Below are 24,394 nucleotides of genomic sequence, written 5' to 3' on the forward strand. Positions count from 1 at the left end.
TGGGCTGTGTGGAGAGCTGTATCCTGTTCTAATCACAGCCATGCAAGTCCTTCTTTATTCCAATTAATTTACTTTGCCTTTATGAACTTGAGAGACTGGCTGTTGCTTTCAAGGAGCCTGACATTTCACTCATCTGAAGGAGCCTGGAATGTGACAGGGGAAAGGGAGGAGAAGTAAATCAAAGCAGATAGCAATTCTCCAGATGTAAAGTATTTTTCTTTCCCCCCGCCCCCGTCCCTATTTTTTTTTCCACCAGAAATGTCAAAGTCTGCTGACGTTTTAATTCCTTTATAATATGCAGTGAGCATATAGAGCCCAATCCTGCTGCCACTGAACTCAGTGAGAGTTTTGCCATTGACTTCTGCTCCCAATGAAACCCACAGCAAATTTCTCATTAAACTCAATGAGCGCACACTCAGGTCTATATGAGCAAAGGATCAGACTCACCATTCCATTACACCAGTTTTACAATGGTACAATGGGTGTAGCAGAATAATGGATCAGGCCCAAAGCAGCAGCACAGTGCTAACAGAGTTAGAGCTACATTTATTTACAATAAGGAGAATCATACGCTTAACACCCCACACAATGTGCTTAAAGATTTACCTCACAGCCATGATATGACAAATGTGTTTTCCTCACCAGACTTCCTCCTTTGTCAACTATTCATTAATAAGGAATTCCTTTTGTACGTAGCACTGACATATACCAAAATATAGCCAATGTATTTGTTTAATAGGTTTATTCTTTTTGCAGGTTTTATAATCGTATTTCATCAACTGGTACAATAAAACATAAAAAATGAAAAACAAGGATGGTTGAGATTGGTAAATCTATTCAGGTTTATCCTTAAGTTTTATGGTTAAATAATATAGGGTATTTGTTTAAGCAGGCTTCAATGTATATCCTGACCTCTAGCATTTCCAAACACAGCAGCTTATTGTTGTGTCCTTTAAATATGGGAAATAAGAATGTTTTTAGTTTGCTATTTAAAAAAAAAAAAAAGAACATGTACTATGATATTACATGGCCCAGGAAATGTTCGCAGCGTGCTCCTTGGCTTTCATTCGTAGAACGGCAATACTGGAGGACCTCCTTTCAAATTCTGGCTTGGTTTCAAATGCGTGTCCGTTGGTAGCCCCAGAAAGTAAAGAGTCAGTGAAAAAGTTGTTGAGGGGTACATGGCTGAATTGGTTCTGGTGGTTTGAAAAGCCCGTGTAGCCAGAATCTGTCCGGGGTGAGTGAGAATAAGGTGTCATACAGGAGGAAGTGTCACGCGGTAGCATGCAGGAAGTGACCATTGAGCTGCTAGCTGCATTTCCTGCCCACAGATTGTTCTGAATCTGGAACATATAAAATAACATTACATTTAGATTTTTTTTCGTGTTTTTTTCTTCTTTCTTTGGTTTCCCTCACTAATTCTGATGTATAATATTAGCAACTATCCTACTAGTTCTATACAATTTCAGTGAAAAACATAGTGAAGATACATCATTGGCAATGTATTAGATCATATGCCAGGGAGCTAGGACTGCTGAACCCTTTCTCTGCTCTGCCACTTATTCACTTGGCACACTGAACTTAAATATAGCCATCTTCCCATGGAGATAAAGAACCCAATCTAATGCCCATTATAGTCAGTGGAAGCCTCCAAATGATTTCAGAAGAAAGGGGCTGTAGAAGTGAAAATATCATTGTCATTATAAAAAGCTTTGATAGTTGAAAATTTGCACTTTGTTTTATTATTATTACTTATTTGTATTTCTGTAGACGGGACCCCATGCTGCTAGTCACAGAACACAAAGCTCAAAGAGCTTACAATTTAAGTATAAGAGAAGTAACAACAGATGGATACAGACAGATGAGGGAGTACAAGGAAACAATGAGGCAATATTGATCATCATGGTACGTAGTGGTCTCAGCACACCAGTCACCTAATGTTGCAATGTTTTGCATATGCATCATGGCAAAGGAGAGTTTTTAAGTGAGTATTTGAAGGTAAAAATACCAAACTTTGAACTGAACGGATAATTTTCTCAAGCTACTAATGCTTGACTATAAAATATGAAATTTCAGCATCTTGGATAGCTTTGTATAGTCAGTTACTTTAAAACAAATGAATCCAGAAGATACAGACATGAGTCATAACACATTCATGGCTCTTTTCTAAAGTGGTTTCAAAGATGGTTTTTAGTTAAAACTGCCTTTTTCATGATGTTTTAAAACAAAATTACACCCATGAACCTTTTTTCCAGTTCTCTGCCTTAACTGGCTATGCAGCGTGGCATTTTTGTTGGAAAACCTTGCATGACAGACTAGGAGACAAACTTTGTGGTTACAGGCAATGTCTGCTACGGATCTGGAGTAACCGCGTGTGTAGGGTTTGCTGTATTATGCCTTTTTTGTTTGGCAGTCACCTAAAGCCTAATTTTTTAAATATCAAGTACCACTGGTTTCTCCTGTCTTCGGTGTCTATTTTTATATAATTTATGAATCTATATTTTTCATATATTTGTTATTTGTTAGATGGCGGTTTACAAGGATTTTCAAGGCTCAGCACAACTTCTGCCTCCATCTCAGATTGTGTATATTTTTACTCCCCTATCTGTGCACTTTGCTCCAACCAAGACTCACATCCAACTCTCCTTCTTTGTCTTCTCCCATTCTCTACTTGGCACCTCCCATCATGCGGCCACCTTATGCATGAATGGCTGACTTGATCTTACAATCCCCCTTTCTTCATACAAGTCTCTCCTTATACAGTTAGGGCTTGTCTACACAGAGCTTTAGTCCACAGCAGAGGGGTGTACATTTTAGTCCACACTAGCATGTCATGCACTAACAGGCTCAATGTGGACCCTGCTGATACACACTAAAAGTTCCCTAGTGAGAGTTAATGTAGTCCTGTTTCAAACTTTACTGAAAAAACAATAAATCCATGATAAAGACAACTTTCCCCTCTCATTCACGGTGGCGAAACTGCTCTGCCAAGAACTATATCATGCTCTTTTCATTTTCTGTGGTTTTCCCCACACCTTAAAAAATGTGTTTGTTACATTTTCATGCTGACTTTAGATTGCAAACAAATTGGGATAGGGCCTGTATCTTTTTATGTGCCTGTTAAGTGCTTTACACACTTATCGTGCTATTTTGGAGTGTCACAAATTGCTCCATAGGTCACAATTGAATTCCCATTATAAACCCAATTTTGCCCCCATTTTTTCCTGTCAAATTTGCCATCAGTTGGAAAAGGGGTTAATGAATTATGACACCCCACACAAAAAAAAAGTGGCACTCCCAAGTTAAAAAATGTTTCTGATGCTTTTTTTCTCTACTCCTTCATAGCAAACACACACACACAAACCACCAACCAGAAGGACAGAGATAAATTATGGTTTACTAAACTCGTCTAGTTGAGATCTAATGTGCAGATATAAACATGAGGTAATTAAACTCATATTATAAAAGTTAATATTTTAAATAATATTGTTAGCATGGGTCTTCGGGAGCTGACAAACTCATTTTGTATCCTTGGCAGCTCCAGAGACAGTGCTAGGAGTAGAAAGAGGCAGCCATGGGAAAATGTTTCTTCCTGGGTGTCTTGCAGAACACTTGGCAAACAGGGGTCAAATAAATCACACCCATCCTGAGGCTCCTGCTCTCCCTAATCTCTCTCTCTCACACACACACATACACACCCCTCCTAAAGATCTGCTCCTACATATCTCAGGTGGTCTGCTGGGAGAGATGGGGGGGAGGACATGAGATGGAGAGAGCAAAGTGTTGGGGGCAGGAGGGAGGGGATAGCAGGGATAATTCCTCCTTCCTGTGGGTCTCCTGAGATTGACAGGAGGAAAGAGACCCAGTGACCCTTAGGAGGCTTGTCAGTCCCCATCCACTTCCTGCTTTTGGAGGATCCCAACCTCACAGAAACATCAGGCCCATAGGAGGCCCACCCCATCCCTACATGCGGCTTCTGATTCCCCAAAGGACCAGTTTGAGCCTGTTTTAACTTGTCATAGGCTGAAAAGCCTAATTTTGCTCCTCAGAAATCAGGGAAGCCAATTTCAGCTATCCAGGAGCTAAGGAACCTGCTATGTCATGTGTGGGTCAGTGCCAAGTCTACTAAGGCTTATAGGAGGAGGCTGCCCACTAGTTATTCCTAAGGTTCATAGAGAGGGTCATGAGTATCCTTCTTAAGGCTCAAGAGATAGGGGTCCCTGAGGATCCTAAGGCCTGCAAAATGCAGGCCCTGGTGTGGATACAAAGCCTTGCAGGGTGTGGGGTTGAGGAGGAAGAGACCATCAACAAACCTCATGAGGCCTGTAGGGATGGAGGGTTGAATACTGCCTCCAATAACTCTAGAGGAGGGTGAAGGTTGGAAAGGGCCCCAATGAGCCTTAAGGTTTACAGGATTTGTGAAGTCCCTTAGAGCCTTTTAAAACTCATAGAGACTGGAGGTACCAACAAACCTGCTAAGGCTTTTACAGATTTGGATGCCTAATAACCACCAAGGAGTCTCAGGGGATTTGAGCTTCCTGGATTTTCTTCATATAAATGTAAGGCTGGAAGGCACCTCAAGAGGTCACCTAATCCTGCACTGAGTCATTAGGACCATTTAAACCTCAGCCATTCCTGACAGGTGTTTGTCCAACCTGTTCTTAAAAACCTTCAGTAACAGGGATTCCATAGCCTCCCTTTCAAGCCTATGTTATCCATCCAACAAACAGTTTTGTCTTTCTAGAGCTTGTGCTAACTCTGGCCTTCTTTATGATCATTCACATTCCACAGAAACAAATCTGCCTTACAAACTCCTGGTTAGACAATAACTTACTGACAGTAATTAATCATTCCCCATTCCTTCTGGGGGGGCCCAATCCTCCAAGGTGCTCATGGTGTTCAGCTTCTCATATGCTCAGGCTCTATGACAACCAATGACCTAAGTGTCATTAGACACAGCACTCATGGGCCAGATCCACTGCTAGTGTAAATTAGCATAGCTCCATTCAAAGCTTTGCCAGTTTATGCTAGCTGAGGATCTGTCTCACTGTGCCTACAATGGAGACAGAAAACTAATTATATACTAATGCTCTGTGTGGAATTTTATAGTCTACCTGCAAGCAGAACAAGTATGGTGGCTGTTCCAAACATAAGCCATTATACTTCTGAAAGCTCTTAGAGATAGTGCATGATCCCCAAAACTACAGTCTTATGAAGCTATTCTTGCAGTACTGTATTTCCAGTTTGAATGATATTCAAATGTAGAGGATTTCACAAGAAAGATGATTATGTGATATTTCCAGCCCATAAGTATCCAATCTGAATCTTGGAACCTTTTGAAATTTCTCCATTACTCCCATAGTTGACATACATTAAACAAAATCCCATTTTATCTGTCTTGCCCAATGTTCTTTAACAAAACAACGAAACAACAAAATCTTTAACAAAAATCAGGGCAAATTCTGCAATTCCATGGGCTGCCGAGGTCTGATTACTATAATAATTTTGCCTGAAAACTGTTTTAAATGGGCAAAACAGACAAGTGGGACCTTGTCCAATGGTATGTCTACTACTGTGATGATGGGTGGACTTCAGAAGCTTCAAAGGTTAAGTTTAGATGTTCCTATAAACCTGTGTGGTCTGGAAGTATCACAAGATCAGTACTTGTGAGATTTCTGCTACCTCTGTGTTTGTCATACTATAAATATAGTACCACAAGTTTTCATGATATTTTTATCCTAAACACACCCCTTTCAATTTGAGGTTGTACAGGTGTAAGTGAGGGAAGAAATCAGCCCATAATGCTGAAATAGATCTATGCCATGTCAAAAAAATGAACAAATGATTGATTCTTAAAGATTACAAAGTGGTCCCACAGATTCCTTCATTGGAGGAAGGAATCTTAACTAGTAGCTTGAATTTGAAAAGCCTAACAAGATCCTGGAAGATGCTTACAGCTTGTCTCCTGAGGCAGCTACACTTTTCAAGTGTATGTATCATGTTTGCTTTATCATCCTATTCCCCAGGTCTTTTTTCTGTTCCTTTATTATTGGAAATGAAAATTATTCCACCTTCATTTTAAGTGTGTGAATCATTTTTGATATCAGAGCTCCACTATTTAGCAAAAAGTTATTCCATAACTGTCTCAAAGTGAAATTCTAAGTGCAAAATATATCCCAGAATTAAATATAAACATAGCAATTCTTTACAATAAATAGAAATGATCAGTGCTTTTTCTATAGTGTACATAGCAGATGTAGACAGGAGGGAAAGGGGACATTGTGCACATGAATTTAAAGAAAATATTTTTCCTCTTAAAATCTTGTGTGATCTATGTACTATATAAAAGGCAATTCAGGGAGGCTGTGAATAAGGCTATACATACTGTACATCTCTGGTTTCTGTTAACATCACAGACAGCTTCAGATTTGCTCTTGTGGTTACCATGAAATCACCAGAACTCTTGAATATATTTACCTACCATGTTTTATATATATTTATACACTGTCAGCTAGAAAAAAAGAATCAGATTTCATGGCTGTGACATCAACATCACTAGGAAAGTCGAGTTGTCCTCGTGGTTATGATGTCACTTCCTTAGAACAGACTTTCTGCCTGACAGAATTGAAGTATGAAGTTAACTAAAGTAATCAGTATTCTGATTGTCTTTCCATGTAAAAATTCCATACTTCTTTGGGTTCAAGTCACAGATCTTGTTGTATAATAAACCTTGGATAAATCAACACCTTGTAGCTGAATCGCTCATCTTTAAAATCTACTACACTTTCCCTGTCTGGTCTATTCAGACTGTAAGGTCTATGGGGAAGAAGGTCTTTGTCTCTTACTAATGTGTTGGGTTTTTTTCAGTGCCTAGCACAATGGATCACTGAGATGCTAATTAATAAACAATAATAATATAGTAATAAGCCGGATCCTAGCCACTGGGTCTGTTACTTTTGTGCTGCTGAATGATGCAGGATAGTGGGGGATTCCCCTGATGTACAGGGAATGCCCATTTGGCAAAAAGTCAGGGTTGTTAGCTCTATACCACCTACTCTCCCTGTCCTTCTCCCCGGTAGAGATGATATTCCTGGACTGCCACTGCACCCTGGCAATCCCAGGCTGGCAAAAAGTTCCTATTGAACTGGTTTAGCCAGGTTAATTTACAACAGCTCTTGCTGCTCTAAACTACACCACAGGTCAGTTCAGTCCCTGCTTAGGCCCAGGATTAAGGAGCAGAAAGGCAACTTCCCATCCCTTGGTCCTGTGTCTACCACAGCTTGGCCAGACTAAATTGGCCCAGTGTTCATCATGATGATCATCATGCTTTATTTCTTGTACAGTGTACATCTCAGATGTACTATAACCCACATAACTCTCTGAGCCAAAGAGTGAAAAGAAAGGCATGATTCACTGCTATGATATGGTCAAATCTATATTTCATACCCTTGGAGAGCACTATTAAAGGGGAAAATCCCACCTCACACCATTGATTAATCTCTTGTAACTAAACTCTAGGTTCACTTTCACCCCAAAAGTTTAAGGAACTAAGGATCCAGTAAATAATGAGAGAGGAAATGTTTAGACACCAAGAACCAAGTATTTTGAAGTACTAATTGGGTAAGTGAGTATGGTGCTTTTGTGGGCTTGAAAAGAAAATTGTCATATGTTGTATGACCCTGTCTAGAACAGCACAGGAATGGGTTACCTAGGGAGGTTGTGGAATCTCCATCCTTAGAGGTTTTTAAGGCCTGGCTTGACAAAGCCTTGGCTGAGATGCTTTAGTTGGGGTTGGTCCTGCTTTGAGCAGGGGATTGGACTAGATGACCTCCTGAAGTCTCTTCCAACCCTAATATTCTGTGATTCTAATCGGCAGTGGGCAACAGAATTAGCACGAAATAAGTCACTGTTAGTCAGCTACTGTGGTTATCTGCCAGTTATATTTAGCCTATAGTTAAAGTCATATAAAGTGGTGTATAATACAGACCACATGAGGGATTTAATTTGAGCCAATAACTCCGATTATGGTTAATGGGAGTTATCCATTAGAATGGAATTGGAATTATGATTCACAGGCTTAATAAACAGCATGTGCATATTTATATAATTGCTTACACCCTTGAGTTGCTAAATAGAATATGTGACCTTAAGGTTTTCCATTGCTGACTAGGTAGTCATAGGATAAATAAGTACACATCACCTTGCTTAGTCTGTCTGAGTGTGTTTGCCAGCCCAACGTAGGGGATGAGCCCTTGTACTTCTTCCCATCTCTATTTTTAAGAGGTTGCCATCTACTCTCCCCATGTTCTCTCTTTTGCACCCCCACAGCTTCTTACTTCTTTCGAAGCCCCAGCTCTCCTTTTGGGATTCCCACTTGCAGTGGGTTGGAATTTCCCTGAAAATCAAGTGCAGCCAGTGCCTCAGACATGCCTCCATTTCCAACTCCAGCTGCATTTCAAAGGAGATTCTGTGGCTCCGGAGAAAAGGAACCCCAGAGTCTCTGTGACAAAAGGGAAGTCAGCTTAGAAAAAGCAACAAGAATCCAGCAGAGGTAACAGTGCAGCAACCGCAAAGAACAAACAAATAGGGAAGTAGGAGTGTGGTAGTGAGAGAGATTGGTTGGGGGGGGAAGATATCCCTCTCACACTCTCTGTGTTTTTAAAGGATGTGATTGAATACAATTATTTATTTATTGGCCTTCTTGCGTTTATAGAGATAATACATATGGATCATATTTAAGGTATACAGTGTAAAACTACTAGCTTCAGTACTGAACATGAATAATGTGGGATTGAGAGTCAGACTGTAACCCTTCATGGGGAATAAGAAGATGCAACCTTGTCCCAGACTTGGTCCATTTATAACCTAGTACCTGAGCACAAAGACCATTGAAGTTTAACACAGACTGTGGCACTAGCCTTGCCAAAGGACATGGAGCAATGTCTCCCACTTCACACCACCCTCCAAAACTGGCTCAATGTAGCGGGGTGGAAAACACATGCTGTATTCTGGACATGGGGTAGCAGGGCTGTGCACCCTCAGAGCCCTGAAGTTATTCTTCCTGCCTCTAGCACGATGTTTCCAAGGACTGACTCCATCCTCTTCTCCCTATCACAGAGCTGTGCCTTAAAGGCACAATCTGTACCATCATTTCCAGTTTCAGACTGTTACTGAGGTCACTTTTTCAACACAAGGGACAGCACTTTTAGCCTCTCAGACTCTAGCCTATGGTATATTTTTATTACACTCTTACAAATGATCTGAGCCCTAATGTGCTGAATAAGTTAATCCGCTAATGAGGCCAAAAGCTGCAACTAGAGCAGATCATAAAACAACATATGCATTGGTTTTTCCATCAAAAATCAAATTTTCAACACAAAAACAAAATTTTCAAAAATTCAAAATTTGGAAAATTTCAACTCATCCTACAGCTGACTTTAAAAAACCTGATGATTTGCAGGGTGTTGGGGGAGGTAATTATAACATCTACTTTTTGGAAAAATTCAACAAACTCTACTTTTTACTATTTTACCTTAATTTTTCCATGACTATTTTGTCATACAACATGCTTGACAACAAGCCTGAAAAACAGCTGAACGGCAAGGAGTTGTGTCCCAAATGCTACTTTAAGTGCCCACACCTGTATGCTGGTTGCTCCCATTACAGTCAATGGGAGATCTGTGTGTGCAGACACAAGAGAAGAATTTGAATGGCATTGGGACTTCCAGATATTTTTTCAACCTGCAGAGCAATCATTTTGCACCACAACTTGTGTCAACAGTCAACATACTGCAAAATAGATTAGACTGAATTAGACAGAACAAATAATTATGGTTTATAAAAATATCAAAAGTACATTGTCTATTACTATGTTAAAGATTAAGGAGAGTAACTTACTAGCATGGTTGGGCTGAAAAGATTCTTTATTCACTTAGGAAGAAATACTTTACATAGTTCACACAAGGCTCCGGATGCATCAAAAACATCATACTGTTACTGTGAGGTTGGGGTAAGGCAGGCAGTTGAAAAGCAAATCAGGGGGTCTCCACACCCTCTGTTTTGCTCCAGCAGCATGCTATTAAGTATCTTTCTTTGCTGGAATTCAGGTGGGATGTGTGTGTTTGGAATAGAACCCATAGATGAGTTCAGATCAGAGATATGCAGGCTGCAAATCATATAATGCAGAGCAAAGAACCACATCACCTGCTGATCCTCATGCCACACAGCAATCAGTGCAACAGACTGCCTCAGTGTCCCTATATTCCTTCCTCCCCAGTCCCCATGTACTTTTCACAGGCAAAATCAAAGGTTGGTAAATGCCCATCAATGTAAGTAAGGATTTCACAACTTTATCACCCAATCTAATTATCTGTGTTCCCCCCACTCCCAAGACAACCGGCTTATCTGCATGCATGGCAGAGCATGCCTTGATCTTTAGAGATGTCAGTGTCAGAATAACAGTGCTTGAGAGGGTTCATTTAGGGAAAATGAAATGGCTGATCGGTTTACTTTGTATCATTATTTATTGTTCCAGTTGTGGTACCACTAGGATTGCTGTAATAATGGTACTCACTCTACTGAATGGCACTGTGATTGCAGCCTCTACTCAATTACATTAATGTAATTTAGATCTTGTCTACACTTAATGCTTCAGTGGCACACTGCATTGCTCCAGCTGCGCCACCATAGCGCTTCAGTGTAGACACTACCTACGCCAATGGGAGGGGTTTTCCCATGGGCTTAGGTCATCCATCTCCCTGAGAGGCATTAGTTAGGTTAACAGAAGAATTTTTCTGTCAACCTAGTGCAGTTTACACAGGAACTTAGTTTAGCTTAGCTACGCCAATCAGGGGTGTGGTAGTTATGCCGACTTAATTTTCTAGTGTAGACCAGGCCTTATTGACAGTATCAAGGGCAGGCAAGCAGATCACAAATTTAAATCCTGACCAATCTCTAACATAACAGCAGCGTATATCTCTCTTGCATATTATGTCTGTCTAACCACTAATATAACTCCGTCACCATAGTGCCGGAATGTCTCCCAACCATTTAAAAATAGAGATAACAATAGCAATTTCTCTCTTTCCTCCTTATCTGTGGAAGAAATAGCTTGGGTAGTTTATACGGCATGTTGTACGTGTTGTGTGTGTGTGAAGCACTTATGAAGTGAAAGAAGCCAATGAAAAGGTTTGAATGCAATGATTGAAGCACTTAGGAAGGGAAAGAAGCCAAATGGAAAGGTTTGAATGCAACAATTGAAGCACTTATGAAGGGAAAGAAGCCAAATGAAAAGGTTTGAATGTAATGATTCCAGTGGCTATTATGTCTTCTGGTAGAAAGGTTTCATAGGCCAAGTCTACACTACAGCCCCCACAGTAGCACAGTTGTGCTTCCATAGCCTATAGTGTGGATGCTTCCTCCATCAACGGAAGGATTTTTTCCATTGCTGTAGGTAATCCTCCTCTTCGAGAGGCAGTAGCTAGTTCAACAGAAGGAGTCTTCTGGCAACCTAGCCACGTCTACATGAGGGATTACATCAACCTAACTACAACGCTCAAGGCGCAAAATTTTTCACAGCCCAGAGCAACGTAGTTAAATCAACCTAAGTTTTAGGTGTAGACCAGGCCACAGCCTCAGGCCTTGTCTACATGAGCACATTGCACCAGTTTAACTAAAGGAGCAATTTTAAATTGACTTAGGTCATGTCTATTCACACAGCATTGCAGCGCCACAGAGGCACAGCTGTGCTGCCGTAGCGCGTCTGGTGAAGATTGTCTATGCCAACAGGACACAGAAGAGAGCTGTCCTGTCAGCATAAAAACCCACAAGCAGCATAAGACAGGACAAGCTCTCCCACCGACATAGCGCTGTGCACACAAACACTTATGCTGGTATAATTTATGTCAGTTGGGGGATGGCGTATTCACACCCCCAAGTGATATCAGTTTGCCAACATAGACTGTAGCGTAGACACAGACTTAGTTAAACCAGTGCAGAAACTGTGGGGACTCTCATATTTCAGTTTAAACCAGTCTTATTTCAGCCAGTTTAAGCTGATTAGGAGACTGTTAAAGATAAACTGAAAACTACCACTTTTAAACCTAAACAAGAGAGCCCATCTGAGTTTAAAAATCAGTTTAAAATCAGACCTATACAGCTTTCTCTTGTAGGCAGGCCTTATTCCATATACATATATATGTGGGTGTGCTTATGAGTGGATGTGTATATGTATGTGTCATAAATATAAAGGGAAGGGTAAACCCCTTTGAAATCCTTCCTGGCAAGGGGAAATCTCCTCTCACCTGTAAAGGGTTAAGAAGCTAAAGGTAACCTCGCTGGCACCTGACCAAAATGACCAATGAGGAGACAAGATACTTTCAAAAGCTGGGAGGAGGGAGAGAAACAAAGGGTCTGTGTCTGTCTATATGCTGGTCTTTACCGGGGATAGACCAGGAATGGAGTCTTAGAACTTTTAGTAAGTAATCTAGCTAGGTACGTGTTAGATTATGATTTCTTTAAATGGCTGAGAAAAGAATTGTGCTGAATAGAATAACTATTTCTGTCTGTGTATCTTTTTTGTAACTTAAGGTTTTGCCTAGAGGGGTTCTCTATGTTTTTGAATCTAATTACCCTGTAAGATATCTACCATCCTGATTTTACAGGGGGGATTTCTTTATTTCTATTTACTTCTATTTTTATTAAAAGTCTTCTTGTAAGAAACTGAATGCTTTTTCATTGTTCTCAGATCCAAGGGTTTGGGTCTGTGGTCACCTATGCAAATTGGTGAGGCTTTTTATCCAACATTTCCCAGGAAAGGGGGGGTGCAAGTGTTGGGAGGATTGTTCATTGTTCTTAAGATCCAAGGGTCTGGGTCTGTAGTCACCTAGGCAAATTGGTGAGGCTTTTTACCAAACCTTGTCCAGGAAGTGGGGTGCAAGGTTTTGGGAAGTATTTTGGGGGGAAGGACGCATCCAAACATCTCTTCCCCAGTAACCAGTATTAGTTTGGTGGTGGTAGCGGCCAGTCCAAGGACAACGGGGGGAATATTTTGTACCTTGGGGAAGTTTTGACCTAAGCTGGTGAAGATAAGCTTAGGAGGTTTTTCATGCAGGTCCCCACATCTGTACCCTAGAGTTCAGAGTGGGGGAGGAACCTTGACAGTATGTATGCAAAGAATACATATAGCAGTAAGGTAGCAATACTGACTTAATGTTCTGCTATCAGGATTTCTAATATAAACCTCTATTTTTAGGAGTTTATAACTCAACCCAGTGATAAAAATTTCCTCCAGGCTGAAACTTGGCAGACATGACCTAAGCCTGGGAAAGAATTTTTCACAAGATTCATTAAAAAAAATAAACAGGTCAGTCATTTTGGACCAGTAAGAAAGTATACAACAGACATTTTCACTGGCTTCGGGTTTTTCTTTTGGCATTCTCCTACAACTCAAAAGAGCTTCACTTAAATACTAGCAATAACTGGCAAACAATTATCACATAATGTGGAATAACGTTATCTATATTTAACAATATTTTAAATAACCAAACTGTGGTTATTTTTAAAATCTACACCTTTTGCACACACATTTTAAGATGCTTACTGAGCATCCCAGAGAGGTGTATGCATAGTTCTGGGGTCTGGTATTAATGGAAGTCTGCTGGTCAGGAAAGATTGCAAATGAAATTGTGCTGAAAGAAACTGTGCTTTAGGGAGCTGACATGGTGTAGAGGATAGGGCACGGGACTGAGGTTCTGAAGATATGGATGCTAATCCCAGCCTTGCCACTCACCTCCTGTGTGATCTTGGGCAAATCGCTTCACATCTCTGTGCTTCAGTTTCCCCTCCTCACTCATTGTCCCTCTTGTCTACTTAGACTGTAAACTCTTAGGGGCAAGAACTATCTCACACGTGTATATACACAACGCCTCACATTCTAATATACTGGGGCCCTGATGTCAGCTGGGGCCTTTTTATGCTACTGTACTACGAAATAATGCTCATGCTCTGGAAGACCCATTTCCTAACATAAATGCATGCAGGTCTGTCTAAGTCAGTGTGAACTGATGAGCTGACAGAGATTCAGCAGTCCTGGTAGCACAAGAACATGTTGACATTGAGGGAAGGGGGCAGGTGTGGCTCAGGATGTCCAGAAAAGCTTTTTTTTTTTTTTTTTTTTTTAAATATTGTGAAGTGGAAATTAGGAGGGAGACATGAAGAGGAGTAAGTACAAATAGAGGTGTCCCGAGCCCAGAAGAAAGGGGGCAAAGAGCAAACAGAGGAATGGGACAAGGGATAAACAGCAAGGAGGACGGGAACAGTATGAGAGGGAAAGAGAAGAGAAATAAATGGAGGGAGTCTATAACAGGTGAGAAGGGTTTGATCATCTTTTCCCCCTCCTCTGCTTCCCCCCAGTCTGACCCTGAAATTACTTAATCATAAACTGTGTGCTTGTGAGTAGTCTCACTGACTACAGTGGGACTGCTCATGCGAGCATACACTAATGCACACGCTTAAATGGCTACAGATTCAGGGCCAAACTGCCTAGTGATCATGTAACGAAAGGTCTCCTGTTAACAAAACAGAGGGACAACTGCAATTCTGAATTTCCTGACTTCATCATTAATGCTGTTTGATGTTCTTTTTTAATGAATATATAGTATACAATGTGTAGGGGTGTTTGTATGTTTATAGTATATGTAAGGATGTTTGTATGCATATATATAAGAAGTGAAATCTTGGCCCTATTAAATACAGTGGCCCAACACCCATTGATATCTAAGTATGACTAGGATTTCATCCACGGGTTCATGTGCATACACCCTATGTATCATATACATGCAGGAAAAAAAAAGAAAGATGCACAAACCAAAGTTATTGCCCACCATTTAAGAAACAATTCAGCCTCCATAACTTGTGGAAAATCAGCCATAATAGAAATGCAACATCTTATAAAAAGCCTTTTCTCATGTAAAAAAGAAAAGTTGTAAATGTATTGTGAAAGCTAATTATTCGGTATAAACAGTTGAGGTGTTGGTCATAATGGCAGCTCTGCTAGTTACAATGTTTTTTGGCATTTATAAACAGCATAAAAAACAAAGTACGGTCCGGGGAAATGAAAATATACAGTAACTGGTTTGGGGGGGGGGAAAGGGGGACGACAAAGTAAAAGAAAACAGATGTCTTGGCTGAGACTGATGGTTTCATGGCAATCTTGCTCAAGAAGGGTTAAGGCTCACCGAACAACGTCCAAAAGAGATTGTCTTATTATGCTATATACAGTGTTATATTTATTTGACTAGTTAACAAAGGTAAAGAAACTGAAAAGTGAAAGAGTGCAGGAATCACAGTGCAAATGTAGTGGTCTTGCTGGCTATTTTGTTTCTAGGTCTTTGCATGTATGAAGTCATACAGAAATGATATTTAAAATGAAGAATGTTAAAAGAAAATCAAATCAGTAGAGTCAGAAATAAAATCAACGTGGACTCGAATGTCTTAGTGAAGGGTAATGATGATTGAGTATTTTAATTATGCTACAATTGTACTATCTTTTGAGCACCTTTACATGTAAGCATTGGCATGAGTGGGGAACAAAGGTGTTGTTTACTGTACCTGTGGGTAGCTGTCAGTCCGCGGTAGAACAGATATATCATAGGTGGCAGCAAAATGGCTTTTAGCTTGCTGGATCTGGCCATAGCGTTCTCTTTTTCTCCATTTGGCTCTTCGATTTTGGAACCAAACCTACACCATGAAAGTAAATAACAATCACAAGAAGCTATTGAAAAGCCTTTCCTGAAACTGGAAGGCAACTTCCAAAATTGCCATGTTTCTCTGAAAGGCGACTTCTCTCATTGAAAAGAGGAAGCTCACTGCCCCCTCTCACCCCAGACCCTTTTGATATAAGGTCTATTGAAGTGAATTCTGGCTCTTTGAGGTGTGTTTACAAGAAATCTATTTTTCCCCTACTGACTGAAGGAAAGAGACAGAGAATGATCAGCACATAAGGTAACATGATGGTCTATATCCCAATTCTTTTGGGCAGCCCACTCAGGTAGCAGGAAGTCACACCTAAAAAGTCCTTTCTCTTATTATTAATTTCATACAGTCAATAGATTGTTATGATTGGCTAAACTGTTTATGTTAAGAGGTGGTATATAAACTTTGCTGGAGCAATAAGAAAATGGTGGGGGAAGCTGTCTAACAGCATCTGTGAGCTCTACTGTATAATGGAGAGGATCTTGAAGGAAGGGACACAACTAGTTAAGGCTGGGAAACAATACATAGTTATGGGACAAAGGTTGTTCTTTATGATAGGATCCAGTGGATGGTCTTGGCAGCATGCATGAAACAGCTCAATTAAAAGAAATATTATTTGTACTGGGAGATGGGTCCTGTTTGGAACACTGGAGGTCTGGGAAGGAAAGGAATTTCATTTCTAGGTTCACTTAGGGTCTGATCTAATGCCCACTGAAGTCAATAGAAAGATTAACTTAAATGGCCCTTGGATTGGGCCCTTAGTTATTAAGGCATTAATGTATCTAACTCTCCGAGTATTTCTATTGTACTCAGCACAGTATTGTCTAAGAGACTAACATGAGTCCACCATGTTGTAACTTGTTACTGGCATCTAAAGATGGGGCTCCACCTTGTGATGTAAAGTTAAAGCTTCACTCTATTATGGAAGTTTAGTTTGAAATGCCTAGAAGAATTTATATGCCTCCTTTGTAGCCTGCTACAAGTTGAACCAAAACTACTATACTGAGGGTTCTGTTGTGCAATCCAGACTCATGATGGTGAACACTTGCTCATGAAAGTCATCCCACAGAATCAAAGGGACTGTTCATGTGAAAGTGTTCATCAACAGAAGTAAGGGTTGCCCAGTCAAGCCCTTATTGTTCTGCTATGGGTAAATTCATTTTGATACTTGTTAATAAAGTTACCATGTTAGTAAAACTAATATTACTCATTGTACTGAGATTCCCCAGTCACAGACAATGACCTCATTGTGCTACGCACTGTACAAACAGAGAACAAAAAGATGGTACCTGCCCATATACTGAGGGATGCTTCATTTTACTGGATTATTTTAAATATTTAAAATAAAGTTATATGGTATTAGACTCTAGAATAGGGCATGTAGCTCTCTTTAGGCTGTGCAGAAAGTCTCATGATGAGGAAATAATGTAAAGACTCATCTGTCATTAAAATGTAACATCAAAATGAGAGTTACTTGAAAAAGTTTCTAGTTGGTTTTAGTGCTTTTAACTCTTAGGGATTTTTGCCATGGTTCTCCAGGACTCTAACACTCCCTTGATATTGTCCGAGCAGCAGGGGCATATTATCGGTCAGTTTAATTTCTAACGACATACTGCAAATTTATTATGGCAGTTTTGAAAAATGTACCCAGAAATCAAAACAAGGCACAGAATATCTGTTGAGCATATTCTCTATGAACCTTATTGGTAAATTTGTATTATCTATCATGCCTGGGGCTCAGCAAAATATATATATATATATAGTATTTTTTTTCCTGCTGTCTCCACAGGAGGCACCAGGAACATGCAAAGGGAATTTAGTAATGAGGCTCTTTCATTGAAAAAAGACCTTGACAATCTCCTTAAAATGGGTGCCAATTACTGCACTGACATGCAGCAGGAAAGAGAACAACTTAGATAAATTAGGTTCAGGTTGGCTCTCTCTGCATGTACGCAGGACACAAATTAAACTGGATCTTGATGAAATGGCGGTGAAGGGAAATGTGGGTAGCGTATCCAGCTGATCATTCCGCTAAAGTAAATAAAACAATTTGTTTGAATTTATAGTAACTAAATAGAAAAAAAAGCACACTTTTTTTTCTTTGACAATCCCCCAAAATGTTTCTGTTTACATCACTTTACTAGAAACTGACTCTTGGCAAAGATAAAGTAACCATTTGCCTACACAAAGTAATGCAAAACTGCTGCTTGTTATCCTTACATTGCCAGATGCTTGCCCCTAATGATGCAAGGCCTTTTAAATTGCTTAATCCCATGATGGAATACTGTTGCTACTCAGGATCAACATGATCACATTTTCTTTTCATATTCCTTTCTTATTTAGCTTCTCAGAAATGCAGATATTGGTCATTTTCTAAGTGAGGGGAAATTATTTGTAAACAAAATAGAAAACAAATATTGTCAGCCTATTATTCAGATATACTGTGCTTTGTGCTTTTAATTCTTCAGTTGTCCTACTTTTAATTCAAGATGCTTATGTAACTGTGAAAACAATATGTGAAAAAAACCTGTGAAAAAAACAATTTCCCAACCTGAAACTATCAATTCGGACCCTATTATTCCATCCGAATTCACACTAAGGAGAACTTTATTCTGTGAAGAGGCTCAGTGGCCCCACAATTATGTAACTGAAATAATATAAAGCCACAGTGGTCTTAATGGCATATATGTGTTTGTTTGAAATCTAAGCAGAGATCTGTTGCAGAGATCTGTGACCAGAAGTCACACACAAAAAGCTCTCTAAATTTAAAAAGAAGACTGATTCTCCAGGGTTTATTAAAGAGTTAAAAGTCACTGGGCTAAATTCTCTTCACTTCAGTGACATTGCGTGGGTGCAAATGGAGCGAATATCTGGACCCCGTTTTCAGATGACGACAATGCTTATGCCACTCAGTTGAATACAGACAGGCAAAGGCCATTTATTTTATAAAAGTTAAGTAATTTAAATAGTTTATAAAAGTGATCTTTGTTTAATTTTCAGTCATGTGCATGTGAATTAGCTTTTATTTCTTTATAAATGACAGGTTGTGAAGTTGTTAACACGTCAAGTGGTTAAACTCAAAAAAGTTACTCCTGTTCTGGGAGATTCAACAGGCCTGATATTCCCTAAATTGTAAAAAAAACAACAACCAGGGAATATCAATGAAACCAGTAAGATCTCTAAAAACAGAATGAACTTTTAAAATGCAACCACTGTATATATTTGACTGTTAAACCCATCCTTTGAAAGTAAAATTCAAAAGATCTCAGATGTTTTGTCAGCCTTTCTGCATATTTAACACCTTTTTTCATCATTGTACATGTACACATACAGATATTATACAGATGTATTAAATCAGTTATGTGTGTGACTAAGATATATACATGTAATGCTAGCTAATTACCTGTTCAACAGTAAATGTACCCAAGAAATTAAAATAATCTTGAAAATAGATCATGCAATAAGTGAAAGAAACTAGGTCTCAATCCTGAAAGGTATTGAGCAGCCTCAACTCCCAGTGATATTAATGGACCAAGACCTTACTGTCTATATATATTGTTTCAGTGTTTACTCTTTGAAAAAAAAATATAAGGAATTTGATTACTTTAAATCTGTAATCTGTGTTCAATAATAGAGTTAGAGTCCACTGCAGTCCAATTTGGTATGATGATACTGCCAAATTATTATACCTTTTGTATACACTGTTGGGAACTTTTACATACTAATACCAGATTCATGTGCTACCTGAAATTTTGACAGAGAAGCAAGGTTATCAGAGATCAAAACTCCATATTTCTTTCTATTTTTCCTCCTATATGCAAGTTTCCCAGACAGTGAAACTTAAATATTAACAAGTTATTTTCCCTATGTACTGACCTGGCTCCTCTTTATAGAAAAACATGACAAAACATATTCTGTTTGATACACAAAATTACGGGCTTTTGTACAAGGCCTAATGTGCTGTTGATCAGTTTCCAGAATGTTTAAATCATCCTGTGTAATGTCTAAATTAGTTACCTACCTGGACTCTGGCCTCAGTGAGCTCTGTTCTCAGAGCTAGCTGTTCTCTTACATATACATCAGGATAATGTGTTTTCTGGAACACTTTCTCCAGTTCCTCCAGCTGTAAACTGGTAAAGGTAGTTCTGTGTCTCCTCTTCTTACTGCTGGAGACATTGCTGTCACACTTATCTCCCAGTTCATCCAGTTCTCCCTTCTCCTGCATCCCTTTCACTGGAGACATCCTAAGACTGTTGCAATTGTCCATGGGCCTATTCAGCTCTGTGTGAAGAGGCTGTCCTTCTACTTTAGTAATCCCATAGTTCACTGTACACAGGGGGGAAATAAGCAGTTAAAAGGTCTTTTAGATCTGAGGATTTTTAGAAAACTTTCATACGGAAGTTGATTATATGCAATGATGTGTTGGAATGTGATACAATTGGCAAGAAATCCTGTAATTTTTAAAAACAAATGTGATGCTATTATTGATACCTATAGAATTTTCACAAAGATATGTTATGTAAAAATATTCTTTGAACTCTTTTGGTGTGAAGATAAAGAATTCTGCATAAGTAAATTACCTATTTCTTATATGTTGCAAATAAAATACATAATAGGCAGTATATGAAATCCGATTAAAATAGAGTTGCATAGCCACAGAATTCTAGTGTGAACTAGATTTTTACTTAAAATAAATGGCACAAAAGCTGCTGAAAAATGTGATTTTAAACTAAGATGGCAGTTAAACTAACCCCAACATATTTCTATTAAAAAAATCAAAATAATTATATAGAATAAATTAAATATTTGTAAATTAACTAATCAAGAACCACCCAATTGAGTAAAACTAAAATATGACATTGTGCACAAACCCAACAGATTTTTAAATACTCTTGGATTTGTGAAGTGGAATTGTTTCCAATTAAGGTTGTTATGATTACAAAATATAGAGGGGTTCTGCAAAATGTTAATAAATTAAAAGAAATTATTTCATATATTTTGTATTAGTATGTCAGGAACTATTTATCTTTAGGTAAACACTAAATAACAGCAATAAATATTAAAATAATTTTCTTTAGTTTCTACATAAGAAGTAAAAAACATTTGATATTTTTGCTAAACATGTCACATTGCATGGATAACTCATACAACATGTTATGAGAGTTGAAAGATCCTTTTTTTGCTCTCACAGACAGGAGGGAAAATTGAAACATCTACTGCAGTAAAACTTTATAAAGGATGGCATCAGGCATATGATTTGGAGCTTGTTTTGAGGTTCTCTGCCATGCTCCATAATTTCATTCAGAACCATTGATGCCTCTCTGTTCATTCAGGGTGATTTTAACCAAACATAATTTTTTAGATATCCGACTCCAATACACAGATTAATAATGCCATAAAACACTAAACATAAATTAAGCAAGCTAATTAAAAACAATCACACTCAGTAAATCAATATGCTGTAGCTTTCCTAAGCCGCACTTGTTCTTGATACTTTTAAGAGCAAAAGATTGCCATTGGTCCCTTTAAGATTTCTCACATAAAAAGAATTGTCTCAAAAATCTTTCAATACCTATACGAAGTACAGCAAACTTGATATATTATTAATCCTAGTATTGTACTTAGCTGATTTGTAGCCATACCTAGGAACTTTCTACTAGACCAAGCTTTTTTTCTTTTAGTATTATTTTTATAAACGCTGAACTACATAGAGAGAAAATATTGAATTAAAATGTCAAAATTGTAAACTGTTCATTAAAAAATAAAAATAAAGTGTACCATGTTTTCTTTTGCCTAGATTACAGAAATTAATTTATTTAGTCAGAATGATCAAAAAATGTGTTATAATTTATGATCTGCAATATAAACATTACAGTTATAAGTGAGTTGCCCTAAAGTAGTATTAGCCCAAATAATTATTTGAAAGAAATGTGAAAAATGTTATTCAGTTTCAGCTTTTGAAATAAAGTACAAATGGTATATATTTTAAATGACCAGTCTGAAATAAAACATTGAAAATGTTCACAATAAAAATATTACATAGAACATAATAATTAACTGCAACCCAAATACATTTTATGTAATGTTTGGGAAGTGAAATAATTATTTCCACAGCCTGAATAAAATATTATAAAAGTACATATACTTTAATCATTTTGGTACTTAACATTTGCAGTAAGGTGTCTGGCAGATTTGAAACCTCGTTAAAATAAATGGGTTTGTTATAAATATCTCACATGTATTGTTTTGTTGTTTTAAAAGAACCCGCGCTTGCAGGTTATGTACTATGTACAAAGGAGACACAAAAATCCTCTTGGAATTGCAAAAGTGCTTTAACTATCTTGAAATGAAATGATTGGCTTTGTATTCGGTCGGTTACAAGATAGAAAAGATAGATGGTTTGTTTTGATAACACTTTGACTTTGCAGGGCTTTTGTACTCGGAGCTGAATACTTTTCAGACAGTACCACTAAGAAGCGTCCCTGTAGTAGCTTGAAATCTGTAGTGGGTCTTTTTTGGATATTAAAAGTCAGTGTAACAGACTGTATAGATCTGAGTCACTTGAGCATTTGTTGCTAGGTTAAGAATGCTTCTGGACTCTGCACCAGATGTTATTGCAAGTTTAGCTATGTCGTCTCTTTTGTGCATTAGATTGTCTAATCTAAAAGGCAGAATGACCAGACATGCTTTAAGCTAAAAGATGGACTGACCGTACAAACCTACGCAGTGCCAGCCTATATAGCAGGCAGCTATATATGATCATTACATTCTCTCTTGAATTATACATAAGAGAGAATTAATCTGTGTGCACTGTACACATTACATATCAATCACCATACAGATATTTTCTATGATAAAATCTGCGAATTTAGCTGCATCCTGTAACGAAGAGAACTGTTTAAAACTGTTCAACTTCTAGGTTTGGCTGGACTGGGTTTTGGCTAGAAATCCGTCAGGGGGTTCTATGCAACTGTCTGAATGGGGGAAGGAAGGGGAAAGTCGGCGCTGTTTACTGCAATTCGGATTGGGATTCTAGTTGAATGTTTTGAATTTAGGCTGTGTCTTCCGGAAACATTTAAACTATGGGGCGGTAGAACCCCAAGAGAAAGCTGAGCATGCCGGAAAGGGAGCCTGAAGCCCAACGAAGGGGGCTCTCTACTATCTTTACTTAAAAGATCACTTTAAAAGCGGGCGACCGACCCTCCACCGGAACGTGCTCCGGATCCACCGCACTTTAGTGGCTAAGTGCACCAGTTAAAGCTTCCTCTATTGTCCTCGGATACAAGGAGCGAACCTGGGAGGGGAGACGCGCCGATCCCCCTGCTCTGCGGGCTAAGAATAGTGCCAAATAATCCTACGGGGAGACTCACCATTATTGTCCTGGCAGGGCGAGGTCCTCTCGAGCCTCACATGATGCTCAGCCCTTTGCAGAGGGTTGAAGGCCTGCACGCATTTGCTGGCTGAAGTTTTGCTGTAAAAGGACTCATTGTCCAAAGTTTCCATAACGTGCTCCAAAGTGCCTCCTGCTCCCATGTAAAAGTCACTGTTCTTACTCGGCTGGCTCTTCAGGGCAAACTTCTCGCTCAGAAAATCCATAATCATCTAAAGCTGCTTGGAAGCCTCTTCCCTAGACAGAGGCTGGCCTGTGAGCTGGGGTGGGGGGAGGGAGGGGAGGGAGGGAGACCTCCGGAGCTCAGGGAGCTGCTTTGCCTCCGAGCCTTTGATTTGTCTTGTCTTGAAAGGGGGGACCCGAAATTGCTCTTATATCTTGAAGCTCAGCAGGGCTCCTTGCGCAACCTCCCATTGCTAATGAATATGAAAATAGGCAACCAGTGTAACTCCACCCCAGATCCCTCTCGACCTAATCCCAACACTGGAGGGAGATCCAGGCCCACTTTAGCCAGACAGATCCCGTTCCGGCAGACAGACACACAGACGCGCTGGAAGGTGGGGGCAAACAGATGGAAAGACACTTTTCCCCCCACCTCGATGGATTCACATTTCTCCCTCTATTCTGGAAAGTGCGTTAATTCCCCCTTCCTCTTCTCCTCCCCGAAAAGTTTAGAGCAATACATTTTCGGAGGTAAATTCCATTCTAACGGGCTTGCATTTGATCTATTGCAACGACACAGAGAGAGGGCTATCTATGATCTGGAGCTGTGAAATTAACAACTGGGGTTTCTTCCGCTTCTTATTCACATGGATGGGGAGTTTGGTCCCAAAGTAAGAAAACAAAGCGCGCTGGGGCTTGTTTGGGTTGTGCGAATGGGAGAATCGAAGGAATGAAAGAAACTTACACCCGAAATCAGCCCAAGAGAAAACTAGCTCCTCCATCTCTTAGATGTTACTTACCGTGCAGACTCGAAATCTGGTTTTGTGTATGCATATAAAGAGACTAAATGTTTCCCTTATCTTAAGCATTCTAGACCTTAAAACATTTAACGACTTTAAGGGGGGGGGGAAACATTTTGAAAACGTCTAGTCACCCCTTTAGTGCTTCTTGGGGAAACGATCGCCGAGTCACGGCAACAAAAATAGTATTGAGAGAAAGGTTTCAGAGTAGCAGCCGCGTTAGTCTGTATTAGCAAAAAGAAAAGGAGTACTTGTGGCACCTTAGAGACTAACCAATTTATTTGAGCAT

At 39.3% G+C, this 24,394-nt stretch overlaps 1 protein-coding gene across 1 annotated transcript; it reads right to left on the bottom strand.

Annotated features, from left to right (window-relative positions):
- Positions 1-787: 787 nt before the first annotated feature.
- Positions 788-23,404, bottom strand: ALX1 (ALX homeobox 1). The gene is made up of 4 exons (XM_073331207.1): positions 23,124-23,404; positions 19,775-20,079; positions 15,610-15,738; positions 788-1,343 (listed from the first exon to the last, which is right to left on the bottom strand). The coding sequence occupies exons 1-4, from the start codon at positions 23,353-23,355 to the stop codon at positions 1,023-1,025; spliced, it is 987 nt and encodes a 328-aa protein (XP_073187308.1). The 5' UTR covers positions 23,356-23,404; the 3' UTR covers positions 788-1,022.
- Between the last annotated feature and the right edge of the window lie 990 nt (positions 23,405-24,394).

This window comes from Lepidochelys kempii, chromosome 1 (genome assembly GCF_965140265.1).
Source record: "Lepidochelys kempii isolate rLepKem1 chromosome 1, rLepKem1.hap2, whole genome shotgun sequence".
Lineage (NCBI taxonomy): Eukaryota > Metazoa > Chordata > Testudines > Cheloniidae > Lepidochelys > Lepidochelys kempii.